This window comes from Balaenoptera musculus, chromosome 5 (genome assembly GCF_009873245.2).
Source record: "Balaenoptera musculus isolate JJ_BM4_2016_0621 chromosome 5, mBalMus1.pri.v3, whole genome shotgun sequence".
NCBI classification, from domain to species: domain Eukaryota; kingdom Metazoa; phylum Chordata; class Mammalia; order Artiodactyla; family Balaenopteridae; genus Balaenoptera; species Balaenoptera musculus.
Genome location: NC_045789.1, coordinates 111,033,699 through 111,056,922, shown reverse-complemented (window position 1 = coordinate 111,056,922; position 23,224 = coordinate 111,033,699). Strand labels below are relative to the sequence as shown.

At 36.6% G+C, this 23,224-nt stretch overlaps 1 protein-coding gene across 1 annotated transcript in view; it reads right to left on the bottom strand.

Annotated features, from left to right (window-relative positions):
* Nucleotides 1–23,224, bottom strand: part of LOC118895912 (glutamyl aminopeptidase) — a 105,682-nt gene that overhangs the window by 7,081 nt on the left and 75,377 nt on the right. Inside the window, exons 12-18 of the mRNA XM_036853469.1 lie at nt 13,714–13,850; nt 13,531–13,586; nt 6,248–6,398; nt 5,151–5,224; nt 4,935–5,039; nt 4,676–4,846; nt 2,648–2,788 (exon numbers count right to left, since the gene is read on the bottom strand). Of these exons, the coding sequence (XP_036709364.1) occupies nt 2,648–2,788; nt 4,676–4,846; nt 4,935–5,039; nt 5,151–5,224; nt 6,248–6,398; nt 13,531–13,586; nt 13,714–13,850 (835 nt within the window). The remainder of the gene's footprint in view (nt 1–2,647; nt 2,789–4,675; nt 4,847–4,934; nt 5,040–5,150; nt 5,225–6,247; nt 6,399–13,530; nt 13,587–13,713; nt 13,851–23,224) is intronic.

Genomic DNA, 23,224 nt, shown 5'->3' with positions numbered 1-23,224 from the left:
ATCTTAAATATTTTGAAAAATAATTATGTAAAAATAATCTTCTTGGATTTAATATTTACGTAAGTACTATTATGTTATCCAGAAGAAATTGTTTTGATGCACTTAAAACTTTTAGTTAAGTGCTTATTAAATTATTTTGTTTATGAGGTACTGTTTAAATGACTTCAGTCATGTCCCATTGACTTAATTTTTCATTCATAGTCATAAATTTAAATCAAACTTCATCACACCACACTATATTGGCATATTGAGTTCATTCAACTTCATAGTTTCATGTAAGAGTTTAGTGGAATAAACAAAAGCAAATAATAATTTCTGAAGTATCTTTGGAACTTTGTGGTTAAGTCTCAAACTGGAAAGCACATTAGTGGTGGGGCCATCAGCTGTCATAAAAATCACATAACAAAAGCTTTATAAAAAAGCAGCTTATTTATTTTAAGATGACAATAAATTGTTCAGAAAGGCAATAAAACCACACATTCTGAAGTCTGGAAAACATTTAAGAGTTTGAAAATATTTGGCTAACGCTTGGCTCATTTCTGTTTAATTTGTCTTATCCAATTTTAATGGGGAAATTATATTTTTTTCAAACTAACCATAATTAATATTGGGCTTTTTCGTATCTGACATGTGGATATTATATAATTTTATGTTTTAGGCTATTTGAAATGATATGTCATGAGAATTAGATCATTAGACTATGAAGAAATATTAAAAGCCTTGGGAGAGGGTTTTGGAACTAGCACTGCAAATAGTTCATCAATTTGTTCTTCCTGAAAATTTCAACATTAGGTCTAATAGATTTATTTTAAGGCCAACTGTTTATGACTTTATGGCAATGTAACACCTGTTCTTTTTCCTATTTCGTAATTCTTAAGAGGTATAACAGTGAACTAATTTTTAAAAATGAAATATGCATTATTTGAAATAACTCACGTGACAGCAATTCAAATAAGCCTTGAGAAATATTCTGTTTAATAAACAATAAGGAAGTGCCCACTTTATTATGCAAAATAGAATATTATTTACTTATATTTTCACAATAATTTAATAGTAAGCATTGTTCTTCATCTACATAGGTTTCTTACAGCATGTACCAGAAAAAAAAGTTGCGTAGTCTTTTCGATTAAAACAAAATACACAGTACATGTCATTAGGCATATATCTTTCAAAATGGAAAGTACTACCTTGCATAATATGAACTATTACCTCCAGATAACATGTTCTCAATAGGTAGATTTATTAATTCTGAAACAAATAGTTTATTGAAACAATTATAAACAGATGAACAGAGCATCATATATACACCACACACACACATACACAAGCATGCCAATCAATCTTCATAGAAATGGATGAGCAGTTACATTCAATCGTTGCAAGAACACAAAAGGCAAAAATTTATCACAAGTAAGCAAAAGCAATGTAGGGTATCTTTGTTGAGAGCTAGAGATATAATTTGGATCTCAGAAGGATAAGAAATGTGAATGAGCATAATGGCACACTGGTTAATTGTAGGGTAGAAGAGTATAGAAATAAAAGTTATCTTTGCAGTTAGTATTTCTGATAAGGTGGTCATTATGCACTAGGCAGTGCTGAAGGGAAGACAGGAGAGATTAGGAGGAGATGACAGAGGCCATTTCTTGGTATGGGGATTACAGATGGTATAGTTCTTTGGTCAGTGTTTACATATTTGTTTGGGACATATAATCTATATTTTATACTCTGTCAAAGAAGTATCTTTTTAATGGAAATAAGCATTAAATTTAGAGGATCAAGACCAAGAGTGGCAACATTTCTTCCATATGAGGCTGAAGAAATAAGAAATTTAAGAAAGCATCTCTTTAGCTCATTTGCTCATCTCTTGTCCTTGCTACTTATTTTAAAACTGCTATTGCCCGGGAAATATAGTTTGCTTTTAAGAAGGGAGGAATTGGGAGATTGGGATTGACATATATACACTATTGATGCTATGTATAAAATAGACAACTAATGAGAACATACTGTATAGCACAGGGAACTCTACTTAATGCACTGTGGTGACCTAAATGGAAAGGAAATCCAAAAAAAGAGGGGATATATGTATATGTATAGCTGATTCACTTTGCTGTACAGTAGAAACTAATACAACATTGTAAAACGACTATACTCCAATAAAAATTAATTTAAAAAAAAAGAAATTTTCAAAATACCTAAAGTTTAATTATGTGGTTAAGGGTGGCAGAAGTTATCCATATGAACTCAGTAAGATGTAGGGCTCTAATGGGAACCCAGGTCCAGGAATTATCATTTCGTTTTCATTAAAAATTAATTGAGAACTAAATATGTGCCTGGCGTTATGCTAGGTGCTAGCACAATAGGCAGAATTAACTTGTTTTAACCAAACTAAAAATAATGCTTAGTCATCTTTGCAGATTTCAAAATTCTATTGATCAGTTGGAAACACTACTTTCCAGAAAAGGAATTATGCTTAAAATTAACTAGTATTTTGCTTCCCTGGAAGGAAAATACCATGATCCTTACCTCTGATAATATGCCATTTCAGATATTGTATAGATGTCAGAGAAAGCACAGAAAAGAGAAAAAGAAAGAACTTGTAGATGGTATCAGACAAAGAGAACAGTAAACCATTATCTGATCATCCCACCTGTTGACTAGATATTCCCAGTTGAGCTGTATCCAATTCCAGGCCATAGTCTTCCCATAGCTATTATATGAGATGTATCGAATGACTGTAAACACATCCTGAGTTTTAATAAGATTTGAGTCCTTGAGCAAATCCAGATATCTAAGAGAAGCCAAACAGAAACACAATTCAAAATGAACTTTTAGTGTTCACCCTTAGCTAAATTCCAATAGAACATCGCTTTCATTACAGTAATTCAATTCTTGAGTCACCAATTGACAAAGTCAATTAAGTAAGACAAATGATAAAACACAATTTAATATTTTCTAAAATATTTAACTGTTTTTAAAGAACAACCTATAATTTTGAGGACTAGTGAAATGTAAACTTTAGGAACATTTAAATTATTTTGGAGGTACTAAAAACAACCACAATTTCAACTATTAATTAAAAAAAGTAATTGTATTTATTTAATAGAAGCACTTCATCCACTTTACCTGGTTATTCCATTATACTAAAAAAAAAAAAACAGTAAATTAAAGGAAAGTACTTTTATTATTATTTTATATGGGATTACAGTTAAGTCTTATTTGCTTTTCCCTAGATTGTAAAAAACAACTTTCTAATGTAACCTGTATGGTTGGATTAGTTGGCTATAATTATGGTATAATGCAAATAAGTGCAAGATAAATTAAGTGACCAAATGAATAGATTTTTATTAAATTTATGCCTTGGCTGTACCCAGAAGGAATATCTGAACATGCTCTGGTAAACTTCCAGAAACTGCACTGGTGTGGTGGGCTCCTGAATTTTGTACAATTTATCTCTTATCCTCTAGTTCACAAGAGTCTTAGTGAGACATCTAAGTACTTGCTAATTTTCTCATCATATACAATTAGCACAATGCCATCAAAGTAATGAATCAATATAATGTTTTGTGGAATGTCAAGATGATCAAGTTCTTGATAGACTATCTTAGGGCAGAGAGAAGGAGAATTCACATATAGCCCTAAGGTGAGATGGTGAAAGTGTATTGTTAGCCCTGCTAAGTAAAAGCAAACTGCTTCTGGTAGTCCTTACAGATTGGTTATTGCATTGTAATTTACTATTTATATTCTGCCTCTCCCAGGAACCTATAAGTTTCTCAAGGATAGATTTCATTCTTGTTCATTTTTATTCCCACAATCTATATACCTGTACATATAAAGGACATCTTAAGTATTGTTTAAATGAATGAAGTAAATAACTCAGAAACTATAATGGAGCAAAAAATAAAAAAGGCAGAAGCTAGTTGATTTGGGACATAGATGTGGAGTGGGAGAACATTCATAGATGGGCTTCAAGCAGTCTTTGTACCTTCTGAGTGGAATGTAAATACCTTTTGGGTGTGTGTCTATGCATGTTGTGGCAGACACTCCTCTGCTGACAGAGGCCAGTTTTGTTCTGGGCTTGGGTCAAAGTATCCTTGACCCTAGGGAAGGTAAACTACTACCCCATCCTCAGAGTATCATGATTGGCCCAAATCAGTCAAAGGAATTCAAGTTCATCCTAGTCAGCAAATGATCAAATAGTAGATCCAGAGTATAACCCAGAATGATCAAGGGTACCTAGTTCTGGATTATGAGGGGAAGTGGAGATAACTGACCTCTTACATAAAAGACAGAGCCTTGTGACGAGGAGCTCTTTTGCTCCTGTCCTTCTTCCATTGAACGTATTTGTGTGAAAGCAAAATGCTTGGAGCTCTGGAAGTCATAAGACAGCCAACATGTAGAGGATGGCAGAAAAGAAAGGGAAAGAGCCTAGGTCTTGGATGAAAATGTTGAACCACTGTACACAACTGGAAACTACCTACCTCCAGAATTTTTTATATGACATTACGTCTTTATTTTTTAAGCAACTCTTACAGGGATATTTTGCTTCTTGCCAGGAAAATAATTATTTAATAGATTTTCTTGGAAACATATCATCCATAATTAGCATCTTAAAGAGACTGTGACATATAAATTGTCAAGTACCATTCACGTAATTTTTTCAAAAGTTCCAGCTTACCTTGACAAAACAGTAACATTCTTCACTGATGCTAATCCATACAATAGCTTTTCTTTTTCTTGAGCTAATGAAGTTTTCTGGTATTGCTGAAGAGTGTGGTTCCATGAAGTCTCATTGCCAGAGTTCTGCATTCCATACCGATATACCAGAAGCCTGAGATTTACAGGAAGACTAGAAGAAGAAACAGTGTTTCAGAGATTTTAATTCCTCATTTCTCAGTTTAAAGTCTTCCAGAAATGAAAACACGGTGAACAGTCACCTTACAGTCCCAGTTAGCCACTCCTGAAATAGCTGGGAAGCGTTGTTCAAGGCATCGCTGTCTCCCATCTTGCATGCGAGCCCTAATACAGAGGCACGGAGTAATCTAAGAAAAGAAACACACACAGAGCTGGGGCCTGGACCACTTTTCAACATGTCTTAACATACACAAATGAATATTAAATGAATATTAATTTTTAAAAAGGTAAAAAATAACTTTGTGAGGTGGTCTCCAGTATCTTTCCATCCCAGAGAATCTGCAATGGGCTTCACTTGATCTCGGAAGTATTTCTGAAATAAAAGCACCATGCACAGTGAGTAATAATTTACTATTTAGCAACAGTCTCCCGTTTATTATAATCTACAGTTCCCTGTGGTAATCTTTTCCCCTACTAGCTCAGAGAATTTTGGGCCTGTCGTAGGAAAGGGATGTATTAAAGTTTTTATAACATTGCAATTTTACTTCAGTCCCGATCATAAGAACATCCTGGATCACTCTCTAATGTTTTATAGAACTTTGGGTAAGCCCCTTTTAACCTCCACTTCTTAGTTAACATTTGTAATAAATAGAATAACACCTGACATACTTACCGCCCTAAGGAAGATTGCTCAAGTATCGATGAAATGATAACTAATATTTGTATATTGGCTTAGGATTTAAAAATGATATTTATATTATGTGATTCTCACTATTCCATTACCATAGGCAGCCAGTTGCTGACATTCCTATTGTACAAAGGAAACAAAGACTCACAAATATGAAAGCATTTGTCCAAGTTCTTTCATAAAGAAAGTGGAAGAGCTAGAGATTGGAATCCAGAATTTGTTTAAAATTACAAGTGTCCTGTGAAAGTGTTGCAGAAATCACAAAGCCAAGAAAAGCATTTAGAATGACTATCTTATAATAAAATCTCAATGTGGAAATAATAGCAGTAAGAATAAGGAAAAATGATGTCATATTTTGATGAGAATAGATTCATTTTAACATAGATAAATCCATTAAAAATAGGATCTAGTTTGTATCTATGGTTTAAAATGTTGTTTATTTTAAATAAAATATTAACTATTGTATTCCTTCTAACACTAAAATACACCTTTAAGTGGTATACTGAACCAGAAATACTGATACATTTCAAGTTGAAAAAACAAATAGCATCTCTTTGATTTAATTAGTCAAGTCATTATAATTTCCTTTGATTTCACTTGGCAGGCAAGATATGCTTTTGTGTTTCCCAGGAGCTCCTTCTCTCAGAAATCTTCCTATTCTGCTAATGGCTAAACATCTCCTTTCATAAGATATAGCATTAACATTACCTCAATCATAGGGTATAGCTCTTTATCATCTTCAAACATGGTAATAATATAGGTTACAGCTGAAATGACTCTCTGCCATGGTAAATATTCCTCTTCCATTTTGAGATACTTGGTCAAGTTCAGAGCCTCCTTATAATTTAGAAGTTGAGCTCTAAGAAAGAAAAAAAAAGTCCACAGTAAATTAAAAACCATAGACTAGTTTCCTTCGACTGAAAGTACTAATATGGGGATCATAGACTTCAATGTTAATGAGAACCCTTCCATTAAACAATTAAGAAAATGCATTACTGTTAAGGCCCAATCAAAGAGGTTTGTTCACAATGATGTATTACTGCTTTCATATGTTCAGTAATAAAGCGGAAGACAGAACATTAAGGTGTGCATTTGAAAAATTGCTATGGCAGAATTTTAGATAAAACAAAAGCCATTTAGCTATACAGTTAATATTGACAAATAGAAACTTTTAAATTTTAGGTTCACGAGCTGATTGTAGTATACAAATGCACCTTTATAAGTGTATTGTATTGAACTTTTTTACATTTGATATGAATAGGAAATATCACAGTACTCAAGAATCATGAATGTTTAAAACATTCCAATTGAACTTATATTTCCCATAAAAACATCTCCCTTTTTTATACATTTCCCAATAATATTGATAAATAAAAATAGATTTTGTTTCTCAAATAAATGTGAAGTTACCATCGACATTTCAAAGTTTAAAGAGTTCAGTTTCTTCCTCCTTAGAAAAGATTTTAGAACCTTTTGAAATAATGTTCTCAGAAATCTGTTATGCCTCAAATTTCAGCCTAGGTTTTGGAAAGAATCTTAGATGGGAATCCTGTCTTTCCAAATTACATTTTGAAAGTTAAAATTAAAGAATAAACTTTAAATTATTGAGAAAGTAATACTGATGCATTGAGTGCTAGTGTATTTGAGGTCATTTTTTGTGACTGGCAAATAATATAACCATATCTTGATTTCTCCCCTGAGAGTTGATAAGAAGATAAACTGGTATTGGAGAGCTAGATAAGAATAAACACCTTTGGTATCATATGATTTGTACTAATGTGATATGATACAGAGTTTGTTTTCAGTTCAGAGAGCTGATTTCTCCTATTTTCTCAGTTCCTGATCTTATTTAGAAGAATTTATATTTTGGAGCATTCAGCCTGCCTTAATAAAAGTATAAATAATATTGAGAAATGGAGTGTTTTATTGAGAATGTTTGTTGAGTAAAAAAAAAATTGTAGAATTTTATGTTGACGTTTGAAACTTGAGAATTTTCTAATTTTAATGATTCTCTATTTTCCTGGGTGGATAGTGCAACAGTCAGTTGTGCAACAGTCCAGTCAGTATTTTCTTAGACTACTTAGAAGAATAATTGTTGCTCTGAGGATCAAATTAACGAAAAGGCTAATGAAAGTTCAGGAAGAATGACAGGTAATTTGGTTAGAAACCTAGTGGGCTGCACATTTATAGTAGGTGAAAAGATTAGAAGGAATGGGTCTTGGTTACAAAGGCCAAAAGAATTGGCTAAATTAGCATAAGTAGAAGTAAGGAAGTAATCCAATGATCCAAAGGTTAGAGGCCCTGATGAAATACTATATATTTAACTGCTGAAGAAATCAATATCCTATCCTAGTGCCTTGTTTTTTCAGCATACTTGATAGCTGTGCAGTTGTTCCACTTTGGTGTCACTTGTTTAAGTTTGAGTCACATGGTCAGAACACTGGACTGAGAGTGAATTTTTTGCTGGTTATTATAGAGATAATATTTTGAGAATTAAGTTGATGCACTTTTCATTTCCCACAAATCATGTTACTCTGTGGTATTTGATACTTCCGAGGAAGAGCAGTATCATTTAGAATCATGATTCTCAAGTTTGCGCATGTATCAGTAACACCTGGAAGGTTTGTTAATCACATACCCTTGGGCCCTATCCCTAGAATTTCTGAGTCAGCAGGTCTGGAGTAGGGCCTAAGAAATTGCATTTCTCACAAGTTCCTAGGCAATGCTGATACTACTGGGACGACGAGTGAAGAATCTGTTTTTAGAACAAAGACATGTATAGTGTCCTTCCCTCCCAGACCCCCTTACAGTGCTGTGTTGGCTCATAGCTGCACCTTCCTCAGAGAATAGCCCTTGACCAAATACATCCATCTCGCTTAAAAGGTTATGCTACCCCCACCCCTGGCCATTAATTGTCTGATTCAGGAATGCAACAGGCCAGCCTGCTTCCTTCAAGTTGGATCCACTCTGTAGTACAATTCATGGATACGGCTTCCTACTGGAATCTGGCAAAGCTAGACTCCAGCTGAGACCATATTGTTGCTCAGCCTTTTTCCCTGCCCCATCCTGCTTCTCGCACTCCCTATCTCACGAGAGTACTCTCTCAATAAACCACCTATTCCTATTCAGGAACCTCCATTTCAGACTCTGCTTTGAGGGAACTCAACCTAAGACAGCATTTTTACTCAGCTTTGAGTCTCAAACTCTGTTAAATCTGTAGACCAGCAGCAGCTCTGAAAGCCAGACTTGGTTGAGAATTTTCCTTGTTCAAAAATCTTCCATTTATAGTAAGAGTCCAACCTGAGGAACTTAAATCCTAGAATTGTCCTATAATCTATAGTGTGGAGAGGATGGAGGCTGTAACTTAAAGTTCTCACAAAATGCTGTAAAGAAGAAGAAGAAAACAAAGAGGTCTTTTGAGGGAATTCTTGCTCTCCTGTCTTGGACTGAGGTACCCAGAAGATTGGGGAATCTGGAACAAAAGGTTTGTTTTTGCTTCCTCCGGTGTGACCTGGAAAGACTGCACAGTCCTTCTCCAAGAAGCTCAAATTAAACATAGTGTCTTATCAAACATGGCTTTTGAATGGGACATTAGACATGGTTGAGAGAGGTGGTTAGGATAGAACTGACCCCATGGTCTCTCGTTCTTCAGCAGAGCCTTCAGATGGTGTGGAGACTTTTGAAAACTTCCCATGTGTCTGGTCTCTCGCTGTTAACTTACTAATTAAATTCAGATTTCTGGCTTAAAACAGTCTCTTTGCAATCAGCTGGATCCCTTTTGGAGTCTTTCCGCATTCCCCTACTTCTCCCTTCTTTAAAAGGCAGTCCTCGATAGGGTGGGAAAAGTTGCTTATCTAGTTGTGTGTTGTGGTCTGGTCAGCTCTGTTAGCACCTGTAAAATGGTAAATCTGGTGTACCTAGAGGTCTGTGATCTCGGCGTGGCTGATGTTCACCTCGTGGTCTTTATTTGCTAACCTGGCCCTCACCTTGGATATCATTGGAGCCACTACACCTTGAAGCCTGACTGAAAGTCTGTTTGGATCATTAGCTTAGGGGGCCTTTGAAGCCATCCTTTCTGCCATTCTTCCCTTGCCTAGGAACTCCTGCTCCCTCCCATGTGCCTGCTAGCCAGCACTCTCTGCTTTCCCTTGTGCTGTTCCTCACCCACTCTCTTTGGCACACAGTGGGCTGCAGAGTGCCATATAAGCTACTGAAAAGGTAAAAAATCTGTAACAGGTAGACAAAAAAAGGATTTTTTCTGTCTCAGTTTTGGCAAGGCCTCCAAACCAAGCCCCTTAACTTACACTCCAAAGTAAGACGCAGACCCATCAAATCAGGACCGACATGGTTAGGAACAGGTTTTTGTGACCCTTAGCTGATAGCCCACTACCAGCCTGCAAAAGAGATTGGAGCGGCCAAGGGAGAGAGGGAGACATTTTAGAAGAGGGCTTTTGGAGGATTCTGTCAGTGTACTGTGAAGGCTGTCCTCCCACAGGAGACAGGAGGGTGTAGGATGCTTTTCCCCTCACATGAAGCCTAGAAAAGGGGCTTTAATGGAACCACTTGAAGAGTTTTATCTGTGTGCCCTGGAGCTTGGGGGCACAGTGGTCTGGTGTCTGATACCCCAAGAAATCTAAAGGATGAGAGACTGTGTTTGCTACTGCTCTGACATCAGAGTGAAGAGATAGGACTGCATGAGGTTGCCCATCCTTCCAGACTTTGTCAGGGGAAAGGGTATAGGAATACGTCCTATAGACCGGATGTGGTTCAGAGGTTTTCACTTCCTCACCTCAAGGAACTGCAGGAGGAAGACCCTTGGCCATGGAATGTGTGTGGATGGTGCATATTCCACGAAAGCACCACACAAGGAAAAGGATCAGTGTTAAACATCTACAGGGCTTCCCTGGTGGCGCAGTGGTTGAGAATCTGCCTGCCAATGCAGGGGACATGGGTTCGAGCCCTGGTCTGGGAAGATCCCACACCCGCGGAGCAACTGGGCCCGTGAGCCACAATTACTGAGCCTGCGCGTCTGGAGACTGTGCTCCGCAACAAGAGAGGCCGCGATAGTGAGAGGCCCGCGCACCGCGATGAAGAGTGGCCCCCGCTTGCCACAACTAGAGAAAGCCCTCGCGCAGAAACGAAGACCCAACACAGCCATAAATAAATTAATTAAAAAAAAATTAAAAAAAAAAAAAACAAAACATCTACAAAGTTCAGAGAGGACCAAAAGCAGACAGCATGTCAGGATCTTTCTTCCCTTCATCTGCCCTCCTTCTGCTCTCCTTGCCTTAACACTCTGGAGGAATCAGAGGCAGCATGGTGAGAAGTAGAAGTCCCATGCAGCAAAACGGAGAGGAAATCAAGCGCTTTGTTCCCATTGCAGGGGGCTGGCCTGAAACTAGCCTGAGCTGGGGGCTGGGAGGAACTTTAAATGAAGTTGAACTTTTGAGGGTTTTACTGGGCAGGGCATATAGTTGGAGTCTGTTGTGGGGACTCAGAAGTGACTGGGTGAATTTTTACTCCTTATCTTCAACAAATGTGCCCAGCTGGATATTCCATCCAGGGCAGTAAGAGTACTAGCTCCTCAAATCTGGGGGCAGGGGTATCAAGAATATTTTTGTTTTTAGATCCGCCCTTTTAGTCTTGCTGATGAAACAATAGTTCCATTTCTTTTTGAATACCAGAGTAGAACTGTGTAAATTCTGATCCAGCCACATGCACTTACCTATCTAACTACGCATTTCTGCTTTTGTCCAAAGTTTCAGAGTGATCTGGACCTGACTAACCAACACAGGTGGGGTCTGTTTCTCTTTGAGTCCCTTTTACCTCATGCATTACAGAAGGAAATTGGGTGATAACTCAATAGCTCAGGCGATATTTCAGGTGATAGCTAAGGTATTTTCTGCATTGGTTGCTGTGTGATTCTACACGTTTCTTGGCTTTCAAATTTGTTTCACTTTCTACCTTTCTGAAGCTCTTCAAAATTTATGGGCTATGGCCAAGGAGCTGAGCAAATGCGAGAAAGTCGTTCAATTGTGTGAGTTATCTGCTTTGTACACAGTTCCTCAGAGAAAGCTCTTCAAGAGGCTTTCACTTCTTAAAGCAAAAGAACTGTCTGCATTGTGTTGGGATGGAAATTAAACTATAAGGTTATTACAGCTCTGTGTAATTTCTAACAGCCAAGATTCTAAGCTTTGGAAAAGATCACAATGTATTCACAGGAGAGTTTTCCTGAAAAAAAAAACCTAAATGGTCCTATTATGTTTTAAAATGTTTATTTTTTAATTTTTCGGCCGCACCACATAGCTTTTGGGCTCTTAGTTCCTCGGCCAGGGATTGAACCCGTGCCCTCCACAGTGAAAGCGCAGAGTCCTAATTACTGGACCTCCAGGGAATTCCCTAAAATGTTGATCATTTTCTTTCACCACTTAATTTCCCCAGTCTACACGTACCAGGTACAGAGTAGGTGCTCAATAAATATTTATTAAATGAGTGATTGACATACCATAGCGTAATGAAAATAATTAATCTGTTACATATCCAGGAGATTAAACTTGGGGAGTCACCAAAGAGAATCAAGTTGTCTATTACCTACAAAGGGAATCTAGATTGCAAATTCATAAGAGCTTTTCTAAATGCTTCTTTGCTGCTACTAAACAATGGTGGATGCTTTTTCATCAAGTAATACAATCTATTGAGCACTTCCTAAAGACCAGACAATGTTTAGTGTCCTTTATGTGCATTATTTCATTTGTTCCTCACGAGAGTCTTATAACGTCATCTCCATTTTACTAACAATGAAATTGAAGCAGAGACAGGTTAAGAAACTTTCTCGAGGTTATTCAGAACCAGGATTTTAACCTGGTTTGAGAGCTTGTTTTTTAACCCTATAAATTCCCTCCTTAAAAATGTCACAAATGTTTTCTGACTTCCAGTATACTATCTAGGGAGTCCATGTAAAATAGTTCTCCCATGCCTTTAGTGATGCTATACTATCCTTCCAGCCGTGTATTCAGCTCATATTTAATGAACATCTACTAGGGGCCGGGCACAGTTAGGAGCTGGGGGTAAAATGAATAGGAACATGATCTAGGTGCCTACCTTTGTGAAACTTGCAGTTTGGTGGGTGAGATGGATAATTAATAAGCAATGACAATATAATATTATCGGAAATGCAGGACCCCATAAAAGGGACACCTAACCCAGACAAAGGGGCCATGAGGCTTCCTGAGGAACTAGCATCTCATTCTCAGTACCTTGCTTGTGTCTAAAATGAGGCCACTACAAAGCCACCAAAGCTTTGCTAGCTTTGTTAGCTTTGCTAGCTCCTATAAAAGTGCCAGAAATTCAAAAAATATTTGTTGAATTACTAGTGTTAGACTGCCTGAGAAAAATATCTCAAAGGTACTGTGGTTACTACTCTTACATTACCCCAATCTATGTTGATTATTTTTTTCAAAGTGTAGGTTGTTTTTTTCTAAGTGTAAGTTACCTTCAGGCCATGAGAAAAAAATTCAAATTTCCTAAACAGTACCTTGATTCAGTCCTAGGGCACCATGTCTCATACTTCTTACCCCAGTGACCTGAATAAGATTTGACAACTCTAACCATAAAATCTTACAATGGGCTTGGGCTCACAGAGATGAGTTAGTGAAACACACTGTTTGTCTTTTTAATAAATCAAATTATGACAGTACACTTTTGCGCATTTGCAAGTGTCACTGCTAATTAGCTCAAGGACTCTGATTAGACAAACCCTACCTAAAGTCAATAGGGTAGGTGAGTTTTTGTGTATGTTAAAAGTTGATATCAATATTTTAGCTATAAGGCTCAGATTAGTTTAAAAAAAAAGTTATGAAAAAATAATGTCGTAAATAGTGGCTTCGGATATTTTAAACTATAAATTAGTACTTTGTGGTAATTCATTTTTAAAAAGATTTATGACAAGATCCACAGTATTTTAAACGATTGAATCTCATTCCAAAACCCACCTTGCCAAGGCAAAAGCGTCATCAATAAGACTTGCACGATCAGCAGAAGAAAAGTACTGGGAAGAGAAAGAAAAAAAGGTAAGAAACATGAATCTTAAAACAAAACGTGTTGAAAAATTAATGTCATTATGATGCTGTTCTTAGAACAAAAAGAAAACAATTCACAACCATTGCTATTCTTACCTTGTGGTTGAGGGAAAGATTGGTAGCTATCCATTCCCAAGTTGATACTTCATAATTCACACGATAAAACCCAATATGGTCTGGGTTTATTTTGAGAAAAGTGTTTCCACTAGGATTAGGAGAGTTCAAAGTGATTCCTGTGGTAGTAAATAAACACTAATGAGAAACATGTTTGCACATACTGTAAACACAGAGAAATTAGACCCAGAGGGTAAAAAGAAAAGAAATATTAGCTCAAGGAGTCAAGTTTGGTTTGGATCCAAAGCCCCAAAGCCTAATTCTTATTTAGTTGCCTAACTTTAACATGTCATTGTAGTGCGTGAGCTGAAAAAGAAATAAGTAATGTAAATAAGTGTCCTGTAATTTGTGACTTATTATTATTTCTTACTGGCAGAAGCTTGTCATATGGGTGAAGTAATTCTGTGCTTGTCAATCCTTCAGTAAGTAAAACAATGCTTAAAGACAGAGAAGTCCATGCCCTTTGGGGGTAATCCATATATTCTTATTAATCATGATAGATTAACTACACAAAGAATATTCACTGGGGCAGCCTGGGGAGGGGATAAAAATGTAAACATTTAAAAGAATACTTTGTTTATTAAAATCAACATTCAAATTGATGGAAATGGTGATTGCTAAGCAGAGCAATGATTTGAGGGTCAGTAATGCTCTTAAAATGTCAAGAAGGCTTGCAATAGGACTAAAATCCAAATACAACATTCTTGATTTTGTAGTCCATTTCATGCTCGTTCTCCCAATTTTATTTATCTTTGTAAAGTCTTCTGCTTCCTTATTTCAATTGATTACATCAATGTTTTTTCATCAGTGGATTTACCAAATTAACTTTCTGAAGTAGCATTCAGAATTTACATAGGGATCTAGGATATAGATTTTGGAAGTTCAACATTGAGGAACAAAGACTTATGTTTTAAGTAAAAACTACTCACTTAAAATAATAGTTATGCTCTGACATGACCAGTGTTTGTTAGCATTAGCTAACGAACATTAGGATGTTCGTTAGCATCCTGTACTTTTATACTTATATACTCTTTTGTTTGTGTGGGCAATATGCAATTTAAATAATGATGTGGGAATACTTAGTATATTTAAATAATTTCAAATAGTTTAACGTAGTGATAATGTGGGATGTGATATTGGAAAATAGGAGATGAGGCTGGAAGTAAAAGTGAGGCCTCAGTGTGAAGAGCCACGAGCTGTGTTAAGAAGTCCATCTTCTTTTTTTTTTCTTCTTTTTTAAAAAAATTATTTATTTATATTTATTTTGGCTGCGTTGGGTCTTTTGTTGCTGCGTACGGGCTTTCTCTAGGTCTTTTGTTGCTGCGTACGGGCTTTCTCTAGTTGTGGTGAGCGGGGGCCACTCTTCTTTGCAGTGCACGGGCTTCTCATTGTGATGGCTTCTCTTGTTGCAGAGCATGGGCTCTAGGCACATGGGCTTCAGTAGTTGTGGCACGTGGGCTCAGTAGTTGTGGCTCACGGGCTTAGTTGCTCCGCGGCATGTGGGATCTTCCCGGAGCAGGGCTCGAACCTGTGTCCCCTGAATTGGCAGGCAGATTCTTAACCACTGCACCACCAGGGAAACCCAAGAAGTCCATCTTCTGAGAGATGGTAAGCATAGAGAAGATTTTTAAGCAGGGAAATAATATGCTCCAGCCTGTTTCTAGAAAGATAATTTTGGTGGTGGTATGGGAAGGAGATATTGGAAGGAGATTCTAGAGTCTACTGTAATAATCTAGGGCAAGAGAGAATGAGGGCTTACACTAATGTGGAGATGATGAAAATAGGTGATGTGTTCAAGAGACACATCACTGGTAAAATCAACACCGTCCTTTTTCTGAGTTGATGAGGACAGTTAGAGGAGGGAAAAATAGCTTGCATGATTGGATGAATAATGGTGTTGCCCTTACAGAATAGGGGAAGATGAGTCAGTTTGGGAGGAAAGATGATTTAAATTTTGGAAGCATTCACAAGGTTTGGAAGATATCCAGGACACAGTAGTTTTCTGTAATATATAAGTAAACTCTTCAACAAGACAATAAGTTTCTTTAGGAACGTTCAGAGTAGGTTCTTGACAAATTGTAAACCTTTACCTCACTCATGTAGTATTTATCTTCTTTGTCATTCTCCCATGGACAGGTTGTTGAAAGGAAGCTAATCTTTTGGCAGCCATGCACTTTGAATGTTTGTATCAGGAGGAGAGCCTCTTGCTTAAGCACAGAGCCATATGTTATAGGAGAAAGAGTATGAACTTTCCAGTCTGAGAGACTGAGGATAAAATCATTGCTCTATGACTTACTAGCTGTGTGATCTTGGCCAAATCACTTGACCTCTCTGTGTCTCAGTTCATCATGAGGGAAGTAGGGATAAAAATCCCTCACAGGGCTGTTGTGAAGATTAAATAAAATAACATAGGTAAAGTGTTGGTCACATAGTTATGTGTCCAACAGATGGTAGCTATCCCCATTATTATGAAAGGGGATATGCCGCCAGTTCTATAAATAGCAAAGCAATTATAAATAACATTGAGAAGCTCCTGGCAATCCATCCAAATACTGCAGTATTTTAGTGTGCTTTATGTACACCTAGTTAAGCCTGTCTAGAGTTACAGTGATTTTTCTCACTTTATAGATGAGGAAGCTGAGATCCAGGAAGTCAGTAGTTACCAGACTTTCCAAGTTCATGCTACTCTTGGAACAGTTGTCAACAACAAAATACTGTTGGGTTGTTTAGTTGCATAATGAAGTAAATAGGACTAAAATATTGATGCCTATTCTAGGTGGTGCATAGAAGTAAGGGTGTATGTTTCATTCTGTTTCTCCAATTACTATTAAGAATTTTCTGATTATAACAGTAGTATGTGTTCTTTAGGCTCCAAATATGTATTTGGAAAATACAAAAAGAGTATAATGAAGAATACAGAAATTACCCACCACCAGTTGACATGTTTTTATCTTGTGTGCGTGTATGTATCTTCCCTATATATGTACATACGAACACACAATACACATAATGGAACCTTACTGTGTTTATTATTATTAATCCTTTTCATTTGAAATTATATTGTAAGCACTTTGCAATTTCATTTTCTATATATGAAGATTTAAATTTAATGGCCACATAGTACTCTATCATTCAGTTTATAAATTGTTTTGTGCTATTTCTTGCTAGTTTTACACATAAAAGTAGTGAACGAATTCTTTCTGGGTAGGGGCTCTTTCTAGAAAAATTTTTTCCTTCTATTATTTGTCTGATAATTATCTTTTCAAAATTTCATCCATAGGCTAGTTTCAACTCAGATTTCAATAACATAGCATGCATAATAGTTCTCTAATAGACTATTTTATATAAATAATTATAACAAGCTTCAGTCAACTAGACAGCTTGTGACAGCCTGAAATTTCTAGAGAAGGAAACATTTTTCTTTGGTGACATAAATACTGTGTTGCATCGATCCTTTAGGCAAGTTATTTTTCTGTGTAAAATGACAGTTTATATCTATCTTATTAAATTTGTGTATCAGTTAGTAGTAAAACAGCTGAAATACACAAGAGTAGTATTTTTTGACTAATTACAAATTATATTTGGGGACCTAAAACTTTCAAGTAGGACGCACTATCAGAATTTGGGGGGACTTCCCTGGCAGTCCAGTGATTAAGACTTCACCTTCCAATGCAGGGGGTGCGTGTTTGATCCCTGGTCAGGGAGCTAAGATCCCACATGCCTTGTGGCCAAAAAACCAAGACATAAAACAGAAATAATAACAATAACAAATTCAATAAAGACTTTAAAAATGTCCCACATCAAAAATATCTTTAAAAAATTCCACTAGTATTCTGACTAGTTACAGTTAAAAAAAAAAAAGAATTTGGGGTCAAGGAAGAAAAGTTCAATCTCTGAAACGAAGACTAACATGATCCATTGTAAAAATGGATTGGTTATCCATTTGTGACAATGTTTTCAACAAATTACTTATTCAAGGAAATATTAATGATTGTGTTAGTAATAATTATGGAGTCCCATCTAAATCTCAGCAAGTAGCCTCGAGAATCTCCCTGAAAAGAAAGATGTAGGATTAATATGTAACGTATAATAAGTAGGAATCGGGAAAAAATGCAATCTGACTATCGTGATGAAGGATTATCATAGGCAATGGTTTTGGTGATTGCGAAGAAATAGTTGCAAAGGAGAGTTGGATAGTGAAGATCTGTTGATGTGTCCCTAGTCTGCCTAGGAAAGCAGGTGCCCAACTTAGCTGGTACATGTGTTCCAGATCATTTGACAGATCTGCTCTTATAGAGAACAGTGTATATGGAGAAACCTGTTGGTTGTTTACCATACTGTTCCCTTTTCCTCCTGGGTACACAGCTAGACTATATTTATTAGCCTCCCTTGCAGTTAGGTGGCAACATATGATTGACACCGAGACATAAAGTGTGGGGAGAAATAATAGATGCATTTCTAGGTCTGGTCCCTCCATTATCTTCCTCTGAATTCTGATCAGATGCAAAAGATTCAGCAGAGAATTATTTAAAAAGGATAACCAACAAGGACCTACTATAAAGCACAGGGAACTCTGCTCAATGTTATGTGGCAGCCTGGATGGGAGGGGAGTCTGGGGGAGAATGGATACATGAATATGTATGGCTGAATTACTTTGCTGTGCACCTGAAACTATTGCAACATTGTTAATCGGCTATAATCCAATATAAAATAAAAAGTTAAAAAAAAAAAAAGAAAAAAAGATCCAGCAGAGAAGTCCAAGATTGGGTCGAGGGGAGGGAGGAGGTGGAGCCATGAGAAAGAAAAAGCCAGGAATTCTAAGTCATTATCTGAGAGTGAGCTACCTAGGAGAGATGGTAGGTCAGGAACACCTCCATTGGAGTGTTGCGTGAATAAGAAGTTTTTATTGCATGAAGCCACTCCTGATAGCCTCTCAATGCAATAATTAGACTCCCCTAGTTAATGCAGTATATATAAAAACAATCACAGCTTATGACATCTTTAAAATAATTAATATACCCCAACTCTCTATTTACCCTTATTAAGTAAATTTTCTTCCTGGAAGAGATATCTAATTAGCTGAAGTGAATATTCTGTTTCACCTTGGCCAGTATGTTTTTATTTGTGTAAATTAACAAATTAGCATTCTTATGTGTATGGTTCACATGAATAAGATTTCTGAGACTTGGTTGACCAGGGCTGGATTAAACAAACTGAGCTTCTGAATCTGCAAAACGGAATCCATAATGATTCAATCAAAATTCAAACATTCCATGAGGCTCAGTTTGGAGGAATGAAGAAAGTTTCTCTCTCTCTCTCCCCCGCCCTATTTGCCATTAAATTAAAAAATATATGCCTATCATTATTTTGATATGAAATATTTAAATATAACTACCATCAAATTTTAGTAATATCTTATTTATATGATAGTCAGAATTTGGTTATCTAAACCATCCAGAATGCATCCTCAATCTGAAAGAGTTATGAAAACAGTCATCACAAAATCTATTCCACCTCCTATGCCCTAAACTATCTTTTAGACCCTATGTGCTTATGAATCCCTATTTTAATTTTATTTTTATTTATTTATTTTTTTATAAATATTTTTTAAAGCAATTAAAAATTTTTTTATCTTTTTAATTAATGAATTTATTTTTTGGCTGTGTTGGGTCTTCGTTGCAGCGCATGGGCTTTCTCTATTTGCGGCGACTGGGGGCTACTACTCTTCATTGCAGTGCACAGCCTTCTCATTGCGGTGGCTTCTCTTTGTTGCGGATCACAGGCTCTAGGCGTGCCAGCTTCAGTAGTTGTGGCTTGTGGGCTCAGTAATTGTGGCTTGCGGGCTCTAGAGCGCAGGCTCAGTAGTTGTGGCGCACGGGCTTAGTTGCTCTGCAGCGTGTGGGATCTTCCCGGAGCAGGAATTGAACCCATGTCCCCTGCATTGGCAGGCAGATTCTTAACCACTGTGCCACCGGGGAAGTCCCAAATCCCTATTTTTAAATACTATGTTTTAGCAAGATTGGTTGCCTAATATCATGTGATAATCTACAAGTCTTCTAAATGTTAGAAAGCAGCAGATTAAAAACAAAAAGGTGGTATACTACTAAATGTAGATGCACTGACAATAGCCAAAATAGTAGCTGATGCTAAAGATAGAGGCATTACTATACACAGTCAGCCTCTAGAAGCACAGCAGTCTGCAGGCAAACAAACCTTCATTAAGCAAGGACTTCCTGAACTCTTAGTAACTCTTAGGATACACACAGAACCTTGTTGGGAATAGGGGAGCAGGAGACAAGGAGTATGATGTGTAATTCGTATCTTCAAAGAGCTTATAATTTACTTTAAAAAGAAAAGACAAAGCATATGAATCTTAAATAACCATGCTGCTGCTTAAAATCTAAGGAATAATACTAAGAATAAGGACTGATGAAACTAATAGCATAAAATATACTCTCAACAATGAGAGGAGAGATTATTCAGGGTAGGTTAGAATAGCCAGAGAAGCATCTGAGGTGGAGATCCTCTTCTTTTGTTATAAAGTACCTGTTTAATTGTTTTCATGTTTAAAATATCGTGTGTGACACAACTGTAAATAAACGACCTTAGGGGAAGTCCCACTCTTGCCTGGGAAATTTCTAACTGATGAATCACCAAAGAAACCGAGAAGAGGGAGGTGGGGCTGGTAACCTGAGCTGATTGCCCATTCAGTACACTCAGGACATGTTGTCATCTGTTCTCTGAGCTGAGAGCTGAAGATGTCCCCAAACAGGAAACAGGAACTTATTGCATAGCCTAAAAATGGAGCAGGCACTTTGAAGTAGGAAGAGATGTCTAGTTTGCTTCTGGCTAAGTGACCAGTCATGATTCTGAAGTTGCAGATAAAGATAGGTTTGTCATCAGAGCTCTGTGAACATTAGAGCCACTTCATTCATTCATTCATTCAATAAACAGTTACTAGGTACCTGCTGGAGATATAGAACAACCCCACAACAACAAAAAATAAGCTCCATTTCTCAAGGAATATTCTACAGAGAGGGGAGAGACAGATAAAGTCAATAGTTACAGCAAAAAATGTCTTAAATGTAATGACAGAGGGATAGAGGTTGCCCTAAGAGCCCTTTGCTTTCTCACTTTCATACTAGCATTTTCTGTCTGTAGCATTATTTCAGTCTACACTCAGTCAATCCTGTCATCCACTTAAACTCTACCTTTAGCCCCCCCTCTCCCCCCCGCTAACTCTCAGACTAGATGTCCCTTTCTTTAGTAACTTTCCTCAACCCCTAAATCTCCGCTGGTGCTTCTCCTGCGAGTGCCTTTGGCTGTTACCACACCAGGCCCTTACGACATGGTATTATGTTTGCCTGACTTGTCCACACCCTCCCTAGACAGTAAGTACCACAAGGTAAGGATTGTGGGTTCCCCCCCCACCCCAGCATTATCTCCATACCTATCCCTGTGTTTGGCCCATAAGTTAGTTCTCAGTAAATACTTGTTTGAAAGAATTAATTAATGAAATTAATTATTTAATTCATTATTCAAATAGTCTGTCTAATAAGTACATAATACATACAAGAAGAATGTTTATTGTTAACTCCTGAAATCTATTTTACCAAGCACTTGAATAAGCTTTAGTTATCTGGAAAATTTACTTTTGTGGAAACCTCATTTCATGAAAACGCTAGGTACATTGTGTTAGTGTATATAAATTACTCATGCTTTTAAATTTGTAAACAGCAAATCAAGCAGCTTCCCAGACATTCCCCCAACCCTCAGTTAACCAATGGTGACCAATGGGGAAAATATGTAGTAATATTTAAACCAGATCCACTGAAAACCTCCCAAGGGAATCCTAGCCTCATTATGCCTTTTATCGGTGCTACTGCACATTTTTTAAACTTTTTTTCTGTCTTCTCCATTTTGCTTTGGCTTGAGTAATGTACTTGAGTAAGAAAATGGTCAGAAGACGACTCACAAAAGATAGAGCTTGGTACTCAAACACAAAATTATCCTATATAAAATACTAAGACAAAATGGCATTGATCTGGGTATTCTAGAAGAATTCAAGAGAAATTGCTGACTACATCAGTTAAGGTTAGCCTAAATGACCAAAAGAAAGTTTTGTTGTAAAGGCAACAGAAAGGGGTCTTACCTCGACTATAGCAAAGCTGGTAGAGTTTATAGTAAAAATCAACACTCACAAAATAATTTATAGTAAAAGTAAAAACCCAAAGCTGAAAAAACTATATCGGAGCCACATAAAACCTTGTACACAAATGTTTATAGCAATATTATTCATAACAGCCAAAAGGCAGAAACAATTCATATGCCCATCAACTGATGAACAGATAAACAAAAGGTAGTATCAATATGATACTACCTTTGTAATATCAATATTGTATTACAAAAGGTAATATCAGTATGATGTGAATATAATTTGTCAATAAAAAAGAATGAAGTACTGATACATGCTATGACATGGATGAACTTGAAAACATTATGTTAGGTGAAAGAAGCTATCACAAAATGCTGCATGTATTGTTCCATTTATATGAAATGTCCAAAATAGCCAAATCTATGCAGACAGAAAGTAGATTAGTGGTTGCTTAGGGCTGGGGTTATAGGAGAATAGAGGAGTTGATAGCTAAAGGGTATGGAGTTTCTTTTTGAGATGATTGAAATGCTCTAAAATTTACTGTGATGATGGTTACAAGTGTTTGTGAATGTAATAAAAACCATTGGATTGCACACTTTAAATGGGGGAATTTCCTAGTATGTGAATTATATCTCAATAAAGTTGTTTTTTAAAAAAATCTACTGGAAATAGTGTAAAAAGTTACTTGCCAGAGGAAATTAATTACTATTTTAGAATATCTTACAGGAGCAAATAGGCATATGTAAATAGAGGGTAGGTGATCTACTTTTATCCCTGAGAAGCCATGGGGGAAGGTCCATGCCAAATGCTATTCTGAAACCAAGTTCTCATGGGAAGGGATGAAGAAGAGTCTCATTTGTCTTAGATAAGAAGTGATTTTGAAACACAAAACAAGCACAATAGCAAAAGTATAAAAAGCAAGATTCTTCTGCGATGGTTGCTAAAACCTGTCTTATTATTTTTTCAGCGATCTGTAGTAGAGAACATGTGATAAGGTCTCCCATGTTTTTATGTAACTCTAAAATTTTTCAAGAAAGGAAAAGACAAATCGATGGAGACAGAATACAGAAATATATTTCTAGTTGATTTAAGTGAGCAGAACAGTCACAGCTGAATTTTAACACAGGCAAGTGCCAAGTCATTCGCTTAGGGAGATGGTTAGATGGATGGATATAGATATAGGTAGTGCCTTGAGCTACTGGTGACAACTTGACAGCTTAGAAAAAATGATTTGGAGTCACTGAAGATTCTAATGTCATGCTAGTTGAAAAAATGATAGGTCTAATTTAATGGCAGCATTTTAAAAATCAGGCTTGTTACATAACATTCTAAGAAATT